At 44.2% G+C, this 23,076-nt stretch overlaps 1 protein-coding gene across 4 annotated transcripts in view; it reads left to right on the top strand.

Moving 5' to 3' along the window:
- LOC121704547 (RNA binding protein fox-1 homolog 3-like) overlaps positions 1 to 23,076 on the top strand; it is a 414,719-nt gene that overhangs the window by 216,801 nt on the left and 174,842 nt on the right. For all 4 annotated transcript variants that reach the window (XM_042084840.1, XM_042084841.1, XM_042084838.1 and 1 more), the window contains one exon: positions 5,393 to 5,481. In XM_042084840.1, the coding sequence (XP_041940774.1) occupies positions 5,460 to 5,481 (22 nt within the window). In that variant the 5' untranslated portion in view covers positions 5,393 to 5,459. The remainder of the gene's footprint in view (positions 1 to 5,392; positions 5,482 to 23,076) is intronic.

A 23,076-nucleotide genomic window follows, 5' to 3' on the forward strand; every position in this document is an offset into this window, starting at 1 on the left:
TGGCTCCTCTAACCCTTTAAGGAAGGGAGAAACTCAATTTCACCTCTCTGGCAGCAGCGACCCTTGCAGTCACCCCCCCCCCCCCAGGCTCTCGACGTTAGCAGCGCGAATACGTTTTTTATTTCCGTCTGTTTGTTTCTGTGGCTCTCTCTCTGATAGTTTGACAAATGTAAATATTTTGATCTGGCATTTTGAGGAATTGAGCGAATGAAAAATACAAAAAGAAAGCAAAAGGGAAGGGGGAGGGGTGTAACATGCAGGAAGACATCGGAGGAGTGGAAGAGAGAGTAAAAGAAGGAAAGACAGAAACAAATGGGGCAATAGACCCTTTGATCAATAAAAACAACAACAATGCTTGAACGTTCTATTTGGGCCCCAATCTACTTCCTCTACATTAAAGGTGCGATTTGTAGGATTGTTACCGAACGTTCTGCAGGCCAAAATCAAAACACTGGTGAACGTTCTCAAGACTACCAGACGCGAGCCTCTTCTGGGTTGCCAGATGTAATGAAGACTTAGCTAACGTTAGTTGACCTGCAGCTGCTTTAATGTTTCTCCAACCATGACCCAGCTACGGAAACAGTGAAAACAAAAAAATACCACTCTAACCAACGTAACATATTTAGCTGAAGTTAGCGATGCAGATGAAGTTTAGCCTAGGCTACCTGTTGTGGAGAAATATGGCCAGCTCTGCGTCAGACTTGATATTCTTCGTTTGACGAAGACGTCACCATCTCAGGAAGCTCCTCCGATGTCCACTTAATTTGTTTCTTGTTTTAATTTTGGAAATGTGCCTGCTTCTCGTGTGTATTTGTGTCTTCATGACTACAACTGACAGATGTTGACAGTTGGCCTTTGCTAATTTGGCAACCCAAATAGGAGGACGCGCTAGCCCATTATTAATACGCTATTCTAGAATTAATAGTTCAAAACATAAACGAAAATTCTAAGAGATTCCGCCCCGTAACTCATTTTTTTTCATGGGTTTTACGGGGTTTTACGGGTTAGAGTAATGTTGTTAAATAAGCCATTACTTCAATTCATTGTGTTTCCTTACTCTCTGACAACATATGGTGATCATATTTGGAATGGTTACAGTTTATTTTCCATTATTTCCTACATACTGGACCTTTAAGATAACATATGGAATGTTAAAAAGGAAGTCTTGTGGGGCCAACTATGATGCTGATAATGGAACTCTCTTGAAAGGGTCCATAGAGGGCAAGAAGACAGACACAGAATGAGAAAGTGGGAACTGGGGAGTCAAGTGGTTTGGGTGGAAGAGTGGGCTAATGAACTTCTAAACAAAAGGACATACTTCAGTGTACTCTGGATAGGACAGCAAAGAGGTAGGGTGGTGGAGGAGGACACACAAGTACAAAAGAGGGGTAAAGTGAGCTTCTGTGGCGAAAGAGGAAGAGGGTTTTGTTCTGATTCTGAGGATGAGGAAGATAGTGTTCTGATTCTGATTTTGAAGAGGAGGAAGTTAGTGTTCTCACTCTGGTTTTGAAGAGGAGGATGATAGTATTCTGATTGTGATTTTGAGGAGGAGGGTAGTGTTCTGATTCTGATTCTGAAGAGGAGAAGGGTAGTGTTCTGATTTTGAAGAGGAGGAGGATAGTGTTCTGATTCTGATTTGGAGGAGGAGGAGGGTAGTGTATTTTGGCAGTGGCCTGAGTGTCACCATCAGTCGTCACTCAGTCCAGCCCCGCGTGGGGAAACAGCTCCCAACCTGACCTCAGTGCAGTTGTTTAATCACCAGGGCATTTTAATGGCTTGTCAGGGTGGTGAAATATGGTTGGGGGCTACCTGGTGCAAACATTACTATAAATCCCTCTCTCACAAGCCTACGCAGATCCTAATGGTGATAAATCATCACTTTGGGGAGAGAAAAATGACAGCTATTAAAATAATGAATGGGATGATTAATTTTTCACATTAAAGATTAAAAGCTACGAGAAGTGCCACGAGAAGTATCATCAGATACGGGGCGCTGAGCTAAAGCATGTGAAAGTGGGAGAGCTTATTTGCAGCACTTTATGGCACCCTTTGCTTTTTTTATCCGTCACAGTTGTGTCAGCTTGTAGCCTTCTCTTATTGTGAGTGTGTGTGTGTGTGTGTGTGTGTGTGTGTGTGTGTGTGTGTGTGTGTGTGTGTGTGTGTGTGTGTTGTATGTGATGGTGCCTACGTTTGAAGCTGTGTGTACACGTTTGTGTGTACATTTGTGAGGGTGTGTTCCTGTATTTTGTGCTGTCTGCTCTTGTGTCAGTGGAGGCATGTTTGCGGCGAGTTCTCACCGCTCCCCCTCCGTAATTTGCGGCCTTGTTAGGGAAGGAAGTGAGGTAAAGCCTTGGAAGAACATGGCTGCAGGCAGTACAGAGCCCCTCCAGCTCACCCACTGGGGCGTCTGACTGCGCTCAAAACCCCTTTAACAGCCTCCAAAAATCTCTTCACCAAACTGCACTGGCACCCAGCTCACATCACAGGCATACATAATCAACTCGCCGGCTTTGAGCTTCATCTGAGGCCCGTCCTTGTTTTGGAGGCCCTTAAATTATTATTCTTTTTGTCTGTTGTTGTTTGATACCCATGTTGCTTTGCTCCGTATCATGTCATACTGTATGCAGTGTGTTGGAGGGATTTTTTTTCTCATTTTCTTGTTTTTTTGCAGTCTATCATAAACACAAGAACACAAATGCCAACATATGTACTGGCATATGCATGAACACACTAGCAGAGCACTCTTACATAAATCCCGCCGGTGGAGAGAAACAAAAGACACGCTGTCTTTCTTTCTCTCTGTCTCTCTCTGCCTCTCAGATGGTCCTCGGGAGAGAGGGCTTTACAGCGTATAGATCCCCCCTAATGCCGCTTCAGTCTTCCCAGGGACCTGCCACGTTGTTCAAACATACATCACCCAAATTGCCGTGCAAAAGATTAGAGGGGGGCGCATAATTAGAGCATTAATAACCATACATGTTAGAGAACATAAGTAATTGAGTTTTTGCCATGATGAATGGTTGCATAAACAAATGCAGTGAGTTGGGAGTGAAAAGACTCAATTAAATATTCTTAGCATGACTCTTTGTAGCTATATAAGCATCAGGATCTTTTTTTTTTTTTTTTTAAACGCCACTGTTGCCCAATTATTTCTTTGTTCCTGGGCAATGATAGCGTAGCTTGTCCATCTGTAGCCTTCAAAGAGAAATTCAAATCATCTTGCTGGAGCGACGGCGCCATTTGTTGGCTCTGGGAAAAATGCCTGTGCTGCAAGGCTGTTTGATCTGCCGTTCACAGAATAGGAAAAGGAGTCAGGTATTTGTGTAGCAAATAAAAAATATATTTACAAATCAGCTGTGGACGTGCAATTCGGCTCTCCACCAGCGCTTTCCACCGACTTTGTCCATGGCAGAGACAAAGAGAGAGAGACTTGGACCGAGTAAAATGGAAAGGGAACACAGTTTCACTTGCAGCTCTACACCCCCCCCCCCCCCCCCCCCCCACACACACACACACACACACACACACACACACTTCCAGCTTTGCTCCGACTAATGATCCAGCAAGACTGACGGGAAAGGGGAGAGACGGGGAAGTGGGGGTTTAACGCGACAACAGCGGCACCATTTAGGCCTCCATGATTTTTCATGATGTCTCCTGCCCCCCCAGCCGAAGCTATTTTGACATTTTATTCCGTGAATTTAGAGCTGCAGCTTTTGGTAGAGACTAATGAAGCCTCGCCTGTTTAAACAGGGAGTTGCTGTGGTAACCTTTACTGTGCGACTTCAGCCATCTCTCATTTCCTGCGCTGTTTACCATTTGATCTGTTAGGAGTGAGCTACTGTATTAAAAATGAATGATTGACGGTAAAGCAGTGTTATTGGCTGTTGTTGTAAGACTGGTTTATTTTCTTTTTTCCCCTCTGTTTTTTATTTCTGTTCGAAAGAAGAAAAAACAGCTTTGATAGGGTAAGAATTCAGCCGCCACTGGCACGCATTGTAAATGTTTTACTATTCTTACTGAGAGCATTAGAGCTTTGCCATTCATCTCAATCTGGGTCTGTTGTTGCCATTTCCTCTCAGTGTATCTCCATTTTGAGAAGAGAAAATAAGGAGGGAAAAGTGCTTTTGGAACGAACGTGGCCAAGTGCCAAATGTTTGGCCCTTGGATATACGTCGGTGGTGTTCTTTCTCTCTTTTTTTTTTTTTTGCAGGCAGCCAAGTTTGTTTTTGCGCAAATTTGTGTCCCCTCCCTGTTTTATTCATCCCGCCTGTTTTATAGTGTTCAAACAATTAGTCAATTCCCAATCAACAAGAGACAAAGAAATTGCTTTTAATTACTTTTGATAAATGACAAATTGCGCTGGCAGGAGTCCCTGCGAGGAGAGCGAGGGAGCTGAATATGAGAGAGAGATGGAAAAGAGAGAGAGGGAGGTAGGGATGGGGCCTTGCAAGAAGGAGGGAGAGAGAGAAGGAGATAAATGGGAGATGGAGAGAGAGAGGGGGGGGAGGGATGGAGAGCAAGAGAGAGAGGGAGAGAGAGATGGAGGGAGGGAGAGAGAGGAGTGGGATTTCAGTGGGGAGGAAATCAATGCTCTCGCGCAGGGGCTACACCGGCTGCGCTGCTGGGCCGCAGCCAACAGCCTGCTCATAATAAACACCCGTCAGCACAAAGCAACACATGTGGGTGCACGGGCACGCACACACACACACGCATACACACGCACGCACACACATACACACACTCACACACACACACATACTCACACACATACACACACACACACATACACGCACACACACATACACACACACACACACACACACACACACACACACATGCATATACCCACACATATACACATACTAACATGGCTATGTGCACACTAGCATACACAATCATACTTGCAAACACACTTCCGGTATGTTCACTCATAAAACTCATACTTGCACACACACGCACACGTGTGTGTATATATCAAAAACCTTAATACCAGGTATTAACACCCATACATATAATAATAATAATAATAATAATAATAATAATAATAATAATAATAACAATAAGAAGAAGAAGAACTTATTTTTACATAGTGCCTGTCAACACTTTCATGCTGTCCACAGACTGTTACACTTAATCATACACCACAAACACACAACCCTCTGCTCCCAGGTGTATGTCAGTGGCTCAGTGTACTGTATGTCTATGGCCAGGTTAGCAGCGTTATCAGTAGTAGCTGCATTTGTGTGATTCAAGTGCCAGTGGTGTTTTTTGCTCATGTGTAATGCCTGTGTGTGTGTGTGTGTGTGTGTGTGTGTGTGTGTGTGTGTGTGTGTGTGTGTGTGTGTGTGTGTGTGTGTGTGTGTGTGTGTGTGTTCTGTTTCCCCCACAGGGCTCAGCAGCAGCAGCAGTCTCAGTGGCAGCAGTGATTCCCTCAACTCCAGCGCAGCCAGCTGTACATGGAGATCCCCCGCTGGGCAGGTCAGTCCCAGAAACCTCCTCATCTTATTGCATCCTCAACACTACTCTCACTCCCGGACGCACTGCACATATTTACCTTTATGTTTATGGTTAGCAGACGCTTACATCCAAAACATACATAGTCATAGAATATGCAAACACTACACACACAGACACACACAGACACAGACACACACATACACACACACACGCGTGCACACGTGCACGCACACGCACACACACACACACACGCACACACACACACACACACACACACACACACACACACACACACACACACACACATTTTAGTAACATATGTTGGATAACATATGTTTGCAGAAACACAAAGAGACACTTTGAGTGTCTGCACATAAACACACACTCTCTGATTTTCACACAATCGTCAAACACTGTCTTCTTCTGTGTCTCTTGCCTACCTTATTAAGTCATGTCTGACTAGGGCTTTTTTAAGACAAAACTCCCTGCAAGTTTACTAAGGCTTTCATTTCACGGTAAAAGTGAAAGAGCAAAAATCCTTGGTAGAGCTGAGACCAAGGTAGGGTTTATGTTTTTTCCCCTCATTCTCTCCTCTCTCCTCTATCTCTCTCAAGACTCATACACAGCAGGTGGTCTCAGCTCTCTCTCTCTCTCTCTCTCTCTCTCTCTCTCTCTCTCTCTCTCTCTCTCTCTCTCTCTCTCAGTCCTCTTCTTTCCCCCTTGTCTCTCGCTTCCTCCTCCGTATACTCTCCGTATACTCCTTCTGCTGCTGTCACTGCCCGGCCTCTCCACCCTATAACCCCGCACGCCTGACCCAGGAGAGCCCTCGCTGGGCCCTCGCTGTCCCCCTCACACTGCGCCCCTGAAAAGCCCCGCTGGCCTATTCCAGCGCACGCCTCGCCTTGTTCACTGGCCACGCTTCTGCCATTGTTTACGGCCATGGGAGCACTGCGCTATGCTAATGGTGGCCTGTGTTCTATCCCCACATAACTTTAGTGCAGGAGAGATGCTGACTTTTATTCTCTCACAGCTATCCCTGTCCCCCACCCCCCAACCTGCATGCCGGCGGTGCCAGCAGTGTGCCCCCCCCCCCCCCCACCCCCTTCACCAGCGCATCCTGCAGAGCGCTGTGCTAAAAACACAAACATCCCTTTGGTCCACCGTCTCCCCCCACGGTGTGACTGTTTAGCGACAATTATCTTCATTTATTCCGATCCCCCCACAGATGATTGCATTATTTTATCTCTGCGCTCCTTTTCATGCTCTCACATCACCAGCTTCTTGTCGAGGCTGCCTTTAAATAAGCTCCCCCACGTTCACATGTTTTTTTTTTTTAAATATATTTTCAAACCCGGCGAAATCCATTAAGCGTAAACACTGCTCGCAGGTCAATCTTTGATCCCCCCTTTCTCTTTCATTGCTGTCTCTCGTTTCATTTGCACCCTTTCATCCGGCTGCCTATGAATAATCTGCATTGTGCTGCTCATGAACACAAAGGTAGGTCTGTCTGTAGCTCTTTAATGGTGCTTCCCTGTCAACCCTGTTAGTCCTCCTGTCTTTAGGTGGGTGGTATCTGCACCCTGGCGATTGTGCTCTCAAAAACACAAACACACAAACACACACACAGAGACACACACACACACACACACACACAGACACACACACACACACACACACACACACACACACACACACACACACACACACACACACACACACACACACACACACACACACACACAAACACACACACACACCTCCCAGCCCTTCAGCGTGATAATGTCTCCTTGGTGTGTTTGTTTGCTCCCCTGGCTTATTAGGCTTGCCCTCGCCTGAGAAACACAGGGAGTGGAAAAACCCTTGGCGTTTGGTGTGTATTTCTCCCTCTCCCCCTCTCTCTTTCCCCCTCTTTCTCTCTCTATCCCTCTCTCTCTCTCTCCCCTCTCTCTCTCTCTCTCTCTCTCTCTCTCTCTCTCTCTCTCCTCTCTCTCTCTCTCTCTCTCTCTATCACTACAGGTGAGGGTATTGATCTTTGGCTTTTGCTGGAGGGGGGAGTCTGTTCTCTTAAAAGGCCCACTGATGTAGCCAGGGCTTATTAAACAATAGGCCACGGAACAAGGCCACAGTCGCTTTGAATCATGTACGAGGGGAGCGTGTGCCGTCTCAAAAGCTCTTTCGCCTCGCCGTATCAAATATGAAACGCTCGGCTAACAAGGTGTGTAATCTATTTTAATCAGATCATTCTTGGCGAAACACAGAGGACGGCTGAACCCGAACAAGCAGGGGAAAGCGGGGATTCGGCAGCGCGTTGTATTTCCAAATTGAATGTGACGGCTACAGGCCGGCCGCCATTTTACATTCATGCTTTTATAATAAGGCTGGCCAAAACGGTCAGCTATGGTTAATTTTATTGGGAGCAAGAGGTTTAAATGTGTGTGCTCACGTGTGCGTGTGTGTGTGTGTGTGTGTTAGAGAGAGAAAAAAGAGAGAGAGAGAGAGAGGGTGTGGGTGTAAGACTGCATATATGTGAGAGAGCATTCTGTGTGTGTATGGGGGGGGGGGGGGGGGGGGGGGTGGCGTTTGGATGTGTGTGTGAAAGAAGAGGTAATCCCCACACTGGCTACACTTTTTCTTTCATGCATTTAGAATGGCGCTGAACTCTGGCAGCACACTGCCTATAGGGATTAATGTGCTAGTCGGCAGAGGCTTGTTGTCGGGGTTCTCTGTGGATTAAAGCGGCTGCGTTCAATTCCAGACCCCAGTTTACGTAACCCTTGCGGAGAACTCCTCCGCCCAGCTCTCTGGTTTTGTGTTGCGTAGTCTGCTACCATAGTTCCAGGCAACATCTCTCTGCCAATTACGATCCTTTTTTCCCTCCCTCTGTCTTTCTCTCTGTCTCAGGCTCACCGTTAATTCTGATATTTTTTATCACCTTACTCCTTCTGAGTTGTTTCTGACATCCTGACACCAGTGATGGGTTATGAATATATGAATACATCCAGCGCACTGCGCACTCCTTCTCATTGCTCTCCAAACAGGAAAGGTAATGGACAGAGAGCCCCCTCCGTCTGCCCATTCCATTGTGTGAGAAATAGCACCGGTGGAGCTATACAGCCGCACAGAAATCAAATACTGAGGCGGCGATACTGGCAAACAATACAATTGTACTGTTTGTGTGTACTACAAAAAAGTTGCCTTTTTACTACCGCTGTTTGAAAGAACATGGCCTCAGTGGCTACAAAGGCTGCTGATGCTGCCACTGCTGATGCTGCCACTGCTATGACAACCATAATGAATGGGACTATGACTGATGATATTATGAACGCAGGAAAAACGATACAACTAAGTCTAGTCGTTCAGCCTTGTTGAATTTCTGAAAATACCTGCAGTCAGAAAAAAGGAAAAGTGTGCAGCGTCCTCTGAAAAGGTGTATAACATTAAAGCACATCCAGTTTACGCTACAGTTGTCCAGCTCTTAGGTAATATACAGAATTTCACATTTATACAGACAGGCTCCCTCACCGCTTATCTCTTACATTTTTTTTTTTTTTTCATTTGACTCTCTCTTTCACTCTCTCTCTTTCTCTGTTACGTTCTCGTTTTCTCTCTCTCATTTTCCTCCATCTCTCTCTCATTTTCTCTTTTTCATTGCTCTCTCTCTCTCTCTGTCTCTCTGTGGCGGGTGGGTATCTGCGTCTTTAACAGCCTGGTGCTGCTGGGATTGTGCTGACGGCAGGCCTTTCCTTCAGAGCATGCCCATTAGAGGGAGCCATAAATCCTGGGCTCTCCGGGGCTGGCTGTGTCAGCAGTCCACTGAATGAATTGATTTTAAACGCCCTGAGAAAAAAAGGAAAAAAGATAGAGAGAGAAGGAGCAAGAGAGAAAGAAAGAGAAAGAGAGAGAGAGAGAGTAGAAGAGACACTCTTTAATTCAGCCCCCCCCCCCACACACACACACCACACCTCTTCCCCTTCTCCCTCTATCTTTCTCTATCTGCTTCTCAATTCCAAAGTGCCATCACTGAAAGGAGAGGATCATCCACTGAAACACTGATCATGCCTAGAACATCCACCTCCAATCTCCCCTACTGCCATCCCATGGTCTAGAAAGAGAGAAAAGAAAAAATCAGAGAAAAAATCAGAGGGGAAGCACCGTACTCAATAATAGGCATCTTCAATTCCAAAACAACAGCATTTTCTCTGCCTCCTCTCCTTGAAGTCCCCCTTTAATATTTCCCCGTGAGAAATGAGACATATCATAAAAATGGGCTCCCGTGTATTTGAAATTCAAATGGCTTGCGCGTGGAAATTGATGTATGTGTTTATTCATTTACGAGCAGCATCCACGTGTGCATACATTTGTATGTTATCATCAGCACAGAGGCGGCTTAGTGCTCTGGCACCCTGCTCCTCTCACTGGCCTCTCCTCACCATGCACCCCAGCTAGTTAGTATTCAAAGATACAGTACGTACACACACACACACACACACACACACACACACACACACACACACACTCACACACACACACACACCGACACACATACACATATGCACAAGGCTGTAGCACATTTATTCACTGACAAGCATTCACTGACATTTTATCATTATATTACATACCAGATGGCCATACACTCAAGACCGCCATAGTCATGCATATAGACCTTTGCACATGAACACAATCAACACATGTGTCAACATAACTCACACACATACATTCATGCTAGCATATGCCATGAACAAGTGACTACAATTGGATGGACACACATGCACACACACAGAGGGATGTTCTCCCCTGCTGTGCCCTCTGGCTATGTAGTGGCATGTTTGGTCCACTTTGTGTGAGAGAGCGCCACCTGTAATCACCTGTGAGCCCCCCTCCACACGTTGTTTCCATGGGGTGAGGTGTAAAGACACTGATAGCAGCGTTTGAGGGCAAGGTATTCCCCCATGTGCCACCCATGAACCATGTGGCCACTGTGGGCTCTGTGTGTGTGTATATCGGTATGTGTGTGTTTTGGGGGATTCCCAGCGGTTCACTGTCACCTGGGTGTGTGCTGTGTGTGTCTGCGAGGCATTGGGGGTGGGGTTGGCGTGGTGTGGGGTGTCACCGGCTGCCCTCTTGTAAAAGCCCAGTGGAGCGACAGGTCCGGCACTTCTTGCCTCATTACGCTGTTTAAAGAGCCGCCACGGGCGCCGCCCGATCACCTGCCTGCACTCTCTACCTGGCAGCTCCCTATCCATCACATACACACAACCACTCACCCGTCCACCTATCCACCTATCCATCTATCCACCCACCCATCTATTCATCCATCCATCCATCCATCCCTCCATCCATCCATCCATTCACCTCCACCATTCACAGCACCATCACATGTTGCTGTAGTAATATCATAGAAGCACTCTCTTTGTATGTTAGTATATTCCATATGCTCAGCAAATTGAGGACTACAGTAAACATTCTTTTCAAATCCTTACACACAAATATATGCATGATCCATGATATGTGTTTTGCTCGCAACATGAGTAGCCTTAATCACGTGTTACTTTCTTCCCTCCACGCTTCTGCCTCTTCCTCTCATCTAAAAAACGTGCTGTTTTTCGTGCCTAATTAGCCGAGGGGCCTAAGCCAGAGGAGCACTTGGAACTTATTACTCCACCGATTACAAGGATATTTCACTTTGAAAAATCACAAGGCGCACAAGAGCAAGGCCTTGATTACCAGGGCTGGGGCATGCAGCCTTTACATCTTCCCCCCTCTCCCTCTCTAGTTTCAATTACAGCTGACTGGAGGCCAAAGCAAAGCACGTGGCTGCCAGGGTCCTCAAATAAAACTAAAATATTGCTGGGCTGAAGTGTCAGACATAGGGGGCGAGAATGATAGAGGCCTGCAGCCATGCAATACAGACACACACACTAACACACAGGCACATGTATGCCACACATGCACGCGCACACACACACACACACACACACACACACACACACACACACACACACACACACACACACACACACACACACATATAGACACACACACATGCATAGGCGCACACACATACACACACACACTTAGAACATAATTAGAACTTTTGCTAGTGTTTCTTGACAGGTTTTCTGCATGGATGTGAGCAGGCGGGGGGGCAAAGGCATCAGTCGTATTCATGACACATGATATGTAGCAATATTTAATAATAAAAAAATATATTTCATTAAGTTCTCCCCTGGAGGATAGCTCGAGACCTATCTCTGTTGGAAGTGAGGAAGAAGCATAGCCGTTATTTTTACAGCTTAAGCATGAAGGCTTCCCTAAATCTTATGACTAGAGGAGAAGGGAGCGGGATGATTGAAACCTGCAGTCAGAGATTAGCATGCTGAGTTATTCCCTCTGTGTCGGGCTTTTTGCTTTAGGAGAAAGTAGCACTGCAAATGTGTGCCCTTTTAGAATTGCGTACACAGTATTCACATATACTCATGCACACTTATAGATGAAGGTCAAGCTCCATTGTCTGTTTTAACTTTGTTGTCTTTGTATTATTATAAGTAGTAATATAAGCAGTTTTGTATTAATATTATTATTATTATTATTATTAGTAGTAGTAGTAGTAGTAGTAGTAGTAGTAGTAGTAGTAGTAGTAGTAGTAGTAGTAGTAATAGTAATAGTAGTAGTAGCAGTAGTAGTAGTAGTAATAGTAGTAATAGTAGCAGCAGTAGTGTAAATTTCTTATGATATACAATTTGATTGCATTGTGAACATTTACACTACGACAGAATGACAGCAGAGTGATTCTGACCTACAGCATTTCCACATTTCAGATATCCAGATTTAACATTTTATTTCAGTATTTGTATTCCTAGTTCAAATATTTTCTTTACTTTTCAAACAGCTCTCACACCAAGAACGTTATTCCGTTTCAGAGTGTATTTAGACTTTGTGTTTGACTTCTTTGGTTTGTGAGAGAGCTTTGTCATGTCATTGACAATGAACAAGGGAAAAATAACAACATAACCTTGGAGGACACAGTAGGCTACCATCAGCATCTGTTCTCAAGAGTCTCTCACTGTTGCTCTCCTCCTCATTGAACTCTTTGCAACCTTGAAAAGCAAATGGAAACCTTTGTCATATGCACTGAATGGAGAAGTGCTCTTCTCAAGTGGATGTAGTTTGTAGGCTGTAGGTTTCTTCTACCAGTAGTACGCAGATTTAATTACAAAGCTTGTGCTTATTTATCAGTGGTTACACAGAGAACTCCTGAAGGCATAAACAGGACAGGGTTTATTAGAAGACACTCATTGGAAGCAAAAAAGAAAGAAAGAAAGAAAGAAAGAAAGAAAGAAAGAAAAAAGAGTGCACACAAATGAGGGCCTCACGTCTCAGAGAAACCTGGGTTGTGACAGTGGGGAGAGCATTGGCAGTGCACTTTGACGCTGACGCAGTGAGAGGCTCACTCACTCGGTGAGGCAAAAGTGCTGAGGTCCAGAGTAAGCTGTTATCTCTGTCATGTAATCACCAGCTTGGCTGGATGTACCAGTTCCTGAATCTCTTTTTTTCCTCCCCTTGCTCTCCCATCTAACTGTCATCATTGTTGCATGTCAGTCCCCTTGAAACAACCCCTGTGGCCTCATCATGAACCACGCCTCTATTCCTGACAGGATCCGATGAAATACTGTTTTTTTTTACTTCCCCTGCACAACTGTAAAGTTTAAAGGCCTTCCTGGTGATCACGTCAGGCCTTGTGGATTCACATGATTGATTGCTGTCGCAAACAATAGCGGCCTGTACCCTTTCTCAAATTTTATTTTCTTCAGATGTGTGCAAAGGGAGCTTGAAGGGGAAACAAACTCAGTGGCATTGTTTTTCTGGTAGATAGACAGATAGACACTACTCTTTCAGTCTATCTATCTATCTATCTATCTATCTATCTATCTATCTATCTATCTATCTATCTTTTTATCTATCTATCTATCTATCTATCTATCTATCTATCTATCTATCTACTGTAAATGCAGCACGTGTGTTTGAGAGTCTAGGCTTAATTTATTCCTTTTCATTACACCTTTAAAAATCTAATTTATTTCCGTCATTTATACCTTTCATGCGTCAACCTTTGGAGCACCTCTCATCTAAGCTTTTGAGATGATAGCTGATTGAATGAAAAATGCTCTTGGTTAATATGGTACCGTGGTGTAAGTCCTCCATCATAACATGAGAAAGGAAGACTCTTATCTCTCCATTTTGCCATTAAACCCCTGTATGTCAGGTCATCAGAATAGTGCCCTTAATATGGAAATAACTCCATATTATTTAATGGCCTATGTGTTTTAAGGTAGACCACTCTACGGCGCAGTTCTTAAACGCTGTGGATGGCAGACTGAAACCCATCAATTTTAGTGTCAAACTATTAAGAACGGGCAAGAAGTGATGTCCTGAAACAGTAAGTGTATTAACCATCTCTCAATATTGTGAGCCAGTGCATTAGAACTGATGAATCGTATATATTATATTAAAATGCTACAATCGTGAAGGGTCTTTCCACAAATGTACAGTGCTCTGGTGGCTGCCTCTCCTACAGGGATGTTGATTCCCCACGCTTCCAGGGGCCCTACACCCACCCACCCAGCCAACACCTTCTGAGTGATACACGGAATGCAAAACAGAAGGGTTGCCATGTCACTGGAACACCTCAGCGGCTGGCACAAGGACAATTACTCTTCCAGCATGGGCGCGACTCAAAATTTTTGAACCTTTTCTTTCTCCAATCACACTTGATGGATTGAGTGGGAGAGGGCGATCATCTGGTTCTTAGCATGCTCACTGAGCGTTGCTGGGCTCCTCTTGATTAATGATATCTGCCTGCGGTCGCCAAAAAGCGGAAATTAAGTATTTCTGTTTAAGTGTAACATTTGTCTCCTTTGCTTGCATTGAGGAAGGCATTTGTCAAATTCCTGCAGCCATGTTTTCCTTAGGGAGTCGGCTCCAGAATCATTCCCTGCCTTCATACTTACGATGTTCAGTTTTCTTTTATTAACCTCAGGAGGGTTGCTGTCCTCACAATGGCCTCTCACAAGTTTAAATACTGACCATTTTTTGAACCGTCTCATGGCCTTAAAAGAACTCATCACTCCCTCGCAATTTTTTCCCTGAGAGTTGTTAAGTTTGGTATTGAAGTGCTCAGCACTGACGAGTGACCTTGACTCTCTGGCCAGAGATGATTAAAGATGGCATCTCTGGCTGTTTGGGGGCACAGGGGAAGAGCCTATCGCCCGTGCTGGTTGAATTGGGTTTCCATTTGCACCGACACTGAGCCCGCAGTGCCGGAACCGACCCAAGCCTCTTAGCAGACTAATGGTTACAAGTCCTGGCCAACGTCCAGTGCAGTCCCTGCCACTGGCTCTCTCGTGGCAGGGATATCATTACCCCCAATGTGTTACATCAGACTCGCTTGGTCAGGCTTTGAAACAGTCAATACTACACAATTTAGAAAATCAGCCAAGTTTGCAGAAACAAAGAGGCAATATTGGAAATAAAGACGGATATATAATCTGACACCAGGCACCCCTCCATACCACACCCCAAACCCCTTTGATGCCAAGTGAGTTATTTGTTGTCCGGAAAGGAGGAGGCTACACTGCGGGGCTTTGAAGAGTTTGGGACAGGGGGTGGGGTAGGCCTGGTCAAATAGCTCAAATGAAGGTGCAAATCACCCGCTCCGACTTCTAACCCTGCCCGTTTCATAGACGCACGCACCCCTCCACCTCCATCAATGGAAATCTAATTGCTTGAAAAGCGATCAATGGAAACTAAATTGGTTTTTGTGTGGAGGGGCCGCACATGCAAGAGGCGGTGTGCTGTTTTAATACGCGTGTTGGTTTTTGCATCTTAAATCATGGTAATTTTTGGAGTGGGCTTTGTTCTCCTGAGGGCAAGCCCAGGCAGAGAGAGAGAAGGCACTCCATCAAGCGCCTAATAAAAATCACAAGCTTAATTGCTTCTCCAAACACATAAATCCTGCAACTGCTCACACTAATCTTCACCCTTCTTTCCAATAGGAAGACATAGATGTCTTTTTGTTGTTGTTGTTGATGTTGTTTTTTGCTGTTGCTGTTTTGGGGACTTCTATAAAGAGTGGAAACTTGCCATGGTGGAGCTATGACTACCGATAACCCTCTGGAGATCTGATATGACTAATCCACCTAATCCCTAATATACTGCTAAACATGCCCCTGACCGACAGCAGTCGATATGGGCATGAAGTGGCGCTCCTCCATCTTATCAGGGATCTCTCTTGTCTTTCTACATACAGTACTAGAAGCTTGCTTTCTGTATGTCTCTCTATCTTACTGTTTCTTGTGCTGTAGCTATCACCTTCTCTGTATCTCTCTTTGACTCTGTGTGCTGTTTGATTTCACAGGAGTTCATAGGATTGTTCCCTGTTTGTTGTTAATTAATAGCTGTGACTGCTGAGCAGCACCTGATCAGTGTCAGGCACTCAAACTGATAAGCTGATTACTCCCAGTGCTGTAAACATTGAAACACTATCATGATCATGTATATGCTGTTTGTGATGAAGAACTGATAACGTGGGGTATACAGCATTTTCTACACTACAAGTGTGTGTGTGTGTGTGTGTGTGTGTGTGTGTGTGTGTGTGTGTGTGTGTGTGTGTGTGTGTGTGTGTGCGCGCGTGCGATGAAACTAACGCTGAGGCCCTCTTCGATCCTCACTGTCAGTGCTGTAAGAGGGCACAAACCCATGGCCTGTGATGTATTAAACTTTGCAGGCCGGCTCCATTACTGTATTTATATTGCTTCTGGTGTGAGTTTGGGGTCACAGGGGTTACTGTAACAGTGCTTGCTCCCTGTGGACTCCTCAAATGGCCCTGTCACTGGCGGTCGAAAACATAACTCATCTCCTCACTGCAGTAGCAGCCAGCCAGCCACAAATACAGCGGCTTCGGTGTACCTCAAGGCTTGACATTCTAGACCATCGCAGATACCACATTACACTTTTAAAAAACAACGCGATCACATGTCTATAATGGCGGCTCATGTTCACTAATGTGACATTGATTACGTTAAATCAAGACAAATGGTGAACTGGAGGAGAATGCAACAGTCTCGCGGCAGGGAAAACGAGACGAAAGGATCAGGCGGAGAAATTGTTTTCCTTCTCCTGGCTTTTTGGTGTATGTATACTGAGAGCCCTTTTATTAGCTTACCAGAGTTGTTTTCCACAAGCCTCAGAGGCTTGCCACTGGCACCAGGTCCGCTGAGGACACATGCATGCATATACACATAAATTATGCATGCGCGTGGCGATGTCGATATACTCTGTTTCAATAAGTGTGTTTTGAGAAAACGCCCGCCATACATGCTTTGGCTTGCGCTTAAGCAAACAATGAGAACATAAAACGGATCAGCCTCCGTAAGCACTTCTTGCCAGCCGCTTGTCTCTCCTGACACATCAACAGACCCGCACTGGAATGGGTGTCAGATGCCATAACATTTTTTTTTTTCATTACATTTGGTGCCCGTTCAAGGTTTACTATTTTAAAAATTCATAAGGCCTGTAATTTTATAGAAAGAAGAATCTGGCGTGGTTTAGAATAAATTACACAAATATTTTCTCTTTATTTGAGGCATTTACAGTATGGACCTCTGCAGATATGTTTTCTGAAGAAAAAAAAAAGTTTATGCCCAGGAGCTATGCTATTACCAAACGTACCGGTTCAATACGGACAGCATCTCAGCCTGTGATATCTGAGCCTCTGGAGACAAAGAGCGTTGTTTTGAGTTGCTGCAACTAGTGGGGTGTTATCTTCACAATCTAGCAAAACTAGCTATTATTGGCACAGCACTAGTATAATTGTCGATCCATCTTGCCATACGTTTTTTTTCTCTGTGCTTCTCCAAAGAGAAGGGTGCTGTAACCATATCTCCCAAACTATTGCATCTGTCTGTGAGCCCTGCAGCTGAGGTGCCCAAGCAATCTAGTGTGAGTGTGCACCTTCTCCCTCATGATGCCCCATTCATCATTCTGACACAAGCTACTTTTTTGAAGTGGAGAAAAATGTTGCAGTCAGCTCTTCCCTTGGTCTACAAAAAGTGTGAGAGTGTGGAACTGATTGCGAGCATGTGTGTGTGTGTGTGTGTGTGTGTGTGTGTGCGTGTGTGTGTGTGTGTGTGTGTGTGTGTGTGTGTGTGTGTGTGTGTGTGTGTGCGTGTGTGTGTGTGTGTGTGTATGTGTGTACACATTCTGTGTGTTGCTGGGCATATGTGGGGATGCACATACATTATGTATGAGTGAGTGTGTGTGTGTGTGTGTGTGTGTGTGTGTGTGTGTGTGTGTGAGAGAGTGAGAGAGAGAGAGAGAGAGTAAGTGAGTTCCACTGAAGTATTATGAAGTTGCTGTAGACATTACAGTCTGACTATTACTGAAACTGTTGTGTTTCAGTAATTTGTTTTAGTTTCGGCACTAACTTCCATCTAAACCAAAATGTTTCCTTGTTATTTTTACATCAAGTGGCAGTGGATACCTTTTGCTGCCACCCTCTAATATTTATGCATGTGTGGAGTCTATAGATTCTGCACTATTCCAACAGTCATGTTTGAATGTGTGAAAGCCTATAACATGAGGCTCTCACCTTTAACTCTCCAGGTACTTGTCCTGATGGAAGCACATCAATACTGTTGTTAAAGAAAAGCACAGCAATTGGATCAATATCTAATGATACATAGGTGTCATCTCATTGAAGAGGCTGTCTGTCTGTGCAGTGGGTGATTATCAGCCTGCTGGCTGAGCCTGCTCGAAATGCTAAAAGCTATGTGTGCCTGACTATTGTGTGTGTGTGTGTGCGTGTCTGTGTGTGTGTGTGTGTGTGTGTGTGTGTGTGTGTGTGTGTGTGTGGGTGGGTGGGTAGATGTGTTTGTGAATCTGTCTGTGTGTGTGTATGTTTGTGTATCTGTCTGTGTGTGTGTGTTTGGTTATTTGTGTGTCGGTATGTGAGTGGTGTCGCCTGGCAGGTTAAAAATGAGTTTGTTTTCGCTTCAGCCACTTTGACTCCTGAGCCTACAGGTGTGTGGGTTGTTGGGTGTCATTCTTTGTTCTCTGGAGACCAATGATGCTGCCATGGTGAACAAAGATTCTAGAGGGCTTTGCTCAAAAAATCTTTGAAGAGGAGTGATATTGGTCAGAGTTTCTCATAGGAGAGGTAGGGGACTGTAATGAACCATAGGGAAATCATCCACATCCTCAGAGTTCATGTTACTGTTACTGTTTCACGATGAATTGTATGAATTGCAGAATTACATTAATTATAAGTAATACAGTAAAACAAAAGTGATTCATGTATGCTTAGTATATTCCTACTCAGTAGGCCACTACCAGGGTACATTAGTCTTGATAGTGTGTTTCCATGTTACCACTTGTATGACTTGTTCTTCTCTGGGCGTATTAGCATGAATGAGATAACAGCTAGAACAGCTATCTCTAGTCTGCCAATTGAACCACATTGAGATGGTCCCACAGCACACAGTAAAAAAAAATAGAAATAACTCTCCATTTGAAAAGGGTTCTATTTCATCAGAACAAATGCACACTTTGAATGGAGATCTTCAGGGAACACATTTTACCAGCATAGCTCTCTCCAATAGTTGAAATGGATGGAGGCCAACTGCATATATTTGTGCAGAGTTATTTTCCCACCTCCTCACCCTTACAAATCCAGAAAACCACACTCCTCACAAAGATGGTAAATCTTAATCAACACAAGGTGACTTCCTGTGGCTTCTTTGAGTAATCAATTTGTTACAGGGAAGAAGATCAGCGCTTCAGGCTAATAAAAATGTCAATCATAAATATAATTGATTATATTTATTTAGCCAAATTAACTTAACTGATTCTTGGATTTGCATAACAATGACTAAACCTGTATTTTTTTTTTTGCATACATTTGTTGAAAAATAAAAACCAAGGTTTAAAGAAAGGCAGCATAAAATATTGAACTGGGCAAGAGCAGTAATTACATTTGACATGTTTGAATCAGGAATAATTGTATAATACTGGTATGTGATGCTAAAATTCTTAAATAGAATGCAGCAAAATATATAGCAATGCTGGTAATATTGTTATTTTAAAATAACAATGTTGATATTCCTGCAAATTACTGTTATATTACAACTGATTGGTGTCACTTGAAATCTCACTGGTTCGGAGGGCTTTCCTAGGGAAGAAATATGTTTTGTCTTCTCTCTACTTGGTTCTGTGAAGTTTAATATACTGTTCCAGCTGCCATTGCCATTTAGCCTGACTGTCAGCTTGAATTTCAAAAGATCCCTTTCTACTGCCAGGTGATTGAGTCACATTCAGTGCTGTTATGGTCTACTTCCTATATCAGTACTTTTGAATGTCTATCAGTAGATATCGGTATGGGCAATGAGAGGTGTGTCTTTTGTGTTTGGATGTATTGATGCTAGAGTGTCAAAATATATTAATGGATATGTGTTTGTGTGGGCACTTCTGCATGTGCCCATGTGGTCTTGTGGGAGTATTGGGTTCTCTGCATATGTGTGGATAGCAGTGTGTGTGTGTGTGTGTGTGTGTGTGTGTGTCTGTGTGTTTATCTGTCTGTCTCGGGGGGTGTGTGTTTGTGTGTGTGAGCATTTGCACACAAGAACACTCCTGTGTGTGTATATGAGGATCACGCTTTTAAGCAGCTGCCTGTCCACTTGACTGCTGCAGCAGGCTGACTGCTGGGGGTCAAGCAGGTGACCTATTGGCAAAAGTGCTCCGTGTGCCAATAGATGGCTGGCAGCATTAATCACAGCCGAAAGCCTCGTTCCTCCTGAGGTTATCACTGGAAAGGGCAGCGGGCAGACGGGCCTCCTGGCAAAACATCCCACCCAGCCCGCTTTTCCGCTTCAGCATACACACTTGGGTAGCTGGTCAATCAAGTGCACTCAGATACAATTTGGTCAATACTCCATTACACGATTTATTTTGTATTTTCATTTTTGTTTTCACAGGGCTTGATTAAGGAGGAGGGCAGTCTGCACAATCTGTTGAACGTCATGTGGAATTTAGTCAGGCATTACCATTAACTTGTGTACTGGAGTCAGGCAAATTGGTGAACATCTGTTTTGTATATGTGTATGATCGACAAAAATTAACAGGCTTCCTGATTTGCTCATAGGAACGGCTCAGAAGTGCTTTTCCTAACAAGAATACAGTACACAAGATTTTGTGTGAAAACTGTTTTGCCTTGTTTTCCAAAACTTTTTTCTGTAATTGCTGTAATCTATAATGGCAATATTTCTGTGGGGACTGTACTGTATATAAAATAGTTAAAATGATTACTTGGAGGATTTGCACTCCTTTTGTTTGCAGTGTGTGGCAATAGCTTACTTTCAGATCTATAGAACTATATTCAAACTCTTGGAATCTTAAAATCTTATGCAGTGCTACCCTGTTTTTTATTTTTTGTGTTATTTTATTACATGGAGACTAGAAGAAAAAGTTATTTGGCTTGTAGTGCAACAGCGTTAGAATAAGATATCAAAAGGTACAGTAGTTTAGGCATGGAATGCTGTACTGCGCTAGAACAAATTATTTACCATTCATCTCATTATAGCTTTATTTGCATACAGTCGTTAAACAGAAATTCTAGGGCATAGAGGGGGAAAAAATGCAACATTTTAACTTTTTCCTGAAATGACTTTGCACTTTCTATGAAAGCACACATAGTTATGTTCGTCACGGAATATGCCTGTGTCCACTAGAAAGGGAAAGAATGTATAACCTCAGCTATTAATGTCTGTAGAGTTTTTATTGAGCATCCAATGATCCATACTGTGCAATCACTGCCCGCTAAATTGCTTTCTGTGTGAATACTTGAGCAGCCAATGGTATGCCAATAACCCGCAAAGCCATATTGTATTGACAGACAATGATTTGACAAAAGTCATTTTGTTTGACAGGGTCATTGTTATGTTGAGGTTTGTGTTTTGCTCTTACTTAGGCAAAAGACCCCTCCTTGACAGATACATCTATAAGTTAGTGCAAGGAGAAGCATTTTAATGGCATATATTATCCTTAGACCAGCCTGCCAATGGAACTTCGTCAATCAGTGATCAAAGCTATTTTTAACGAAGGGCTCAAGTACAAAGACCTCCAGTGACCTTGAGGATCACGTTTGTTATACCACTCTACACAAACACCGAATCAAGTTCACGGTGTCCTGCTACCAGCAGCGTCAGGTTAATCACTACTTGTCGTCGGGACTGCTGAAGTCCACAGGCAACAGTTTAGCTGCTCATCTGTGTCCTTCAGGATGCATCAGAATCCCTCTCCTCTCGGAGTTAAAGACGCTTCGGACATTAGCATACATGGCCTGTCAAGTGTAAATGAATGACAAGACTTTCATCTCCCCGCACGTCAACCTCGCTTAGGCTTGATGTGGTTCAGCACAGCCGCAAAGTGGCACGCCACTCGGTTTGCAGAGCCCCAGCCTCCGACACGGAAAACACTGCCTGGCAAAAAAAAGAAGGCTTAATAAATAGAATAATACCCACCATCAATATTAGTCCAAGCCTATGACAATGTCAAAAAGGAGTGAGGGGGAACGCGTCGGCCAGATCCAATAGGATGTGTCTGTGGCTGCCGCTGGGGCCCGCCAGGTTGTTTTAGCGCAGTGAGAAATGAACACTTGTCTCTGTGTGCACACTGGCAGAGTGTATTACAAGGTTTATCTTCCCCTGACTTGTCCTTGTTGTACCTTGCCTTGAGCTTTGTTTCTCTGCAGAATTTGCAGATTTTTTGTGTTATTTCTCAGGGTGATTTTTTGTGTCTTTGTGTGTGTGTATGTGTTTGGGGGGGGGGTAGGGGGTGTGTAAGTGTGTGTGCACCCATACTCTTGGTTGGTTTGATGGGTGGGATTCAATAAAATATCCTCAACTCTGTAATCACGGCATAAGAACACTGGGTGCGGGAAAGGGTGGGTTGTAGCTTCAATTAGTCTTTGTTGGGCATGTTTAATCTGCATTAAAGATTAACAATGAGCAAATTTACTGCAGAAATAGAGAAACTGAATATTGCATGAGCTCCCTCCCTTCTGTTAGTCCCTGACAAGCACCTTCACTAGCAGAGTAAAAGCCAAGATGCATCTTTTCTGATTCACTCCTAGGGTGTGGACATGTGAATTTTTCAAAATGGATGACTGTCTGATTCGGGGACTAATGAAATCATTGCGGAACGATTGCAGACAGTGTAAATTTTGATTAAAAGTCATTTTTTACAGAGATGACCCAAACAGCTCGTTGTCTCTTTCTCACTCCCTCACTCCCTCTCTGTCTTTTTCTCTCCTTTGCTCTCTCTCTCTCACTCTCTTTTTCTGTTCATTTCCAATCACTCTGAAACGAAAAAACCCTGACTTGGCAAGATTTAGCCACAAATAAGAACGTTTATCAAATTCCTTTCCATTAATCTGATGTGAGTGCTGATTAAAAACTGGGCCGTCGACAGACAGACAGCGCAGCTGCTCCATGAAGGGCTGTGGTGCTGCCGTGCTCTCACTGCTCTGAGGTGCTGATTGATCCACATGCGTGGTGGCCCTTGCGT

This window comes from Alosa sapidissima, chromosome 3, assembly GCF_018492685.1.
Source record: "Alosa sapidissima isolate fAloSap1 chromosome 3, fAloSap1.pri, whole genome shotgun sequence".
In the NCBI taxonomy this organism is placed as follows: Eukaryota; Metazoa; Chordata; class Actinopteri; order Clupeiformes; family Clupeidae; genus Alosa; species Alosa sapidissima.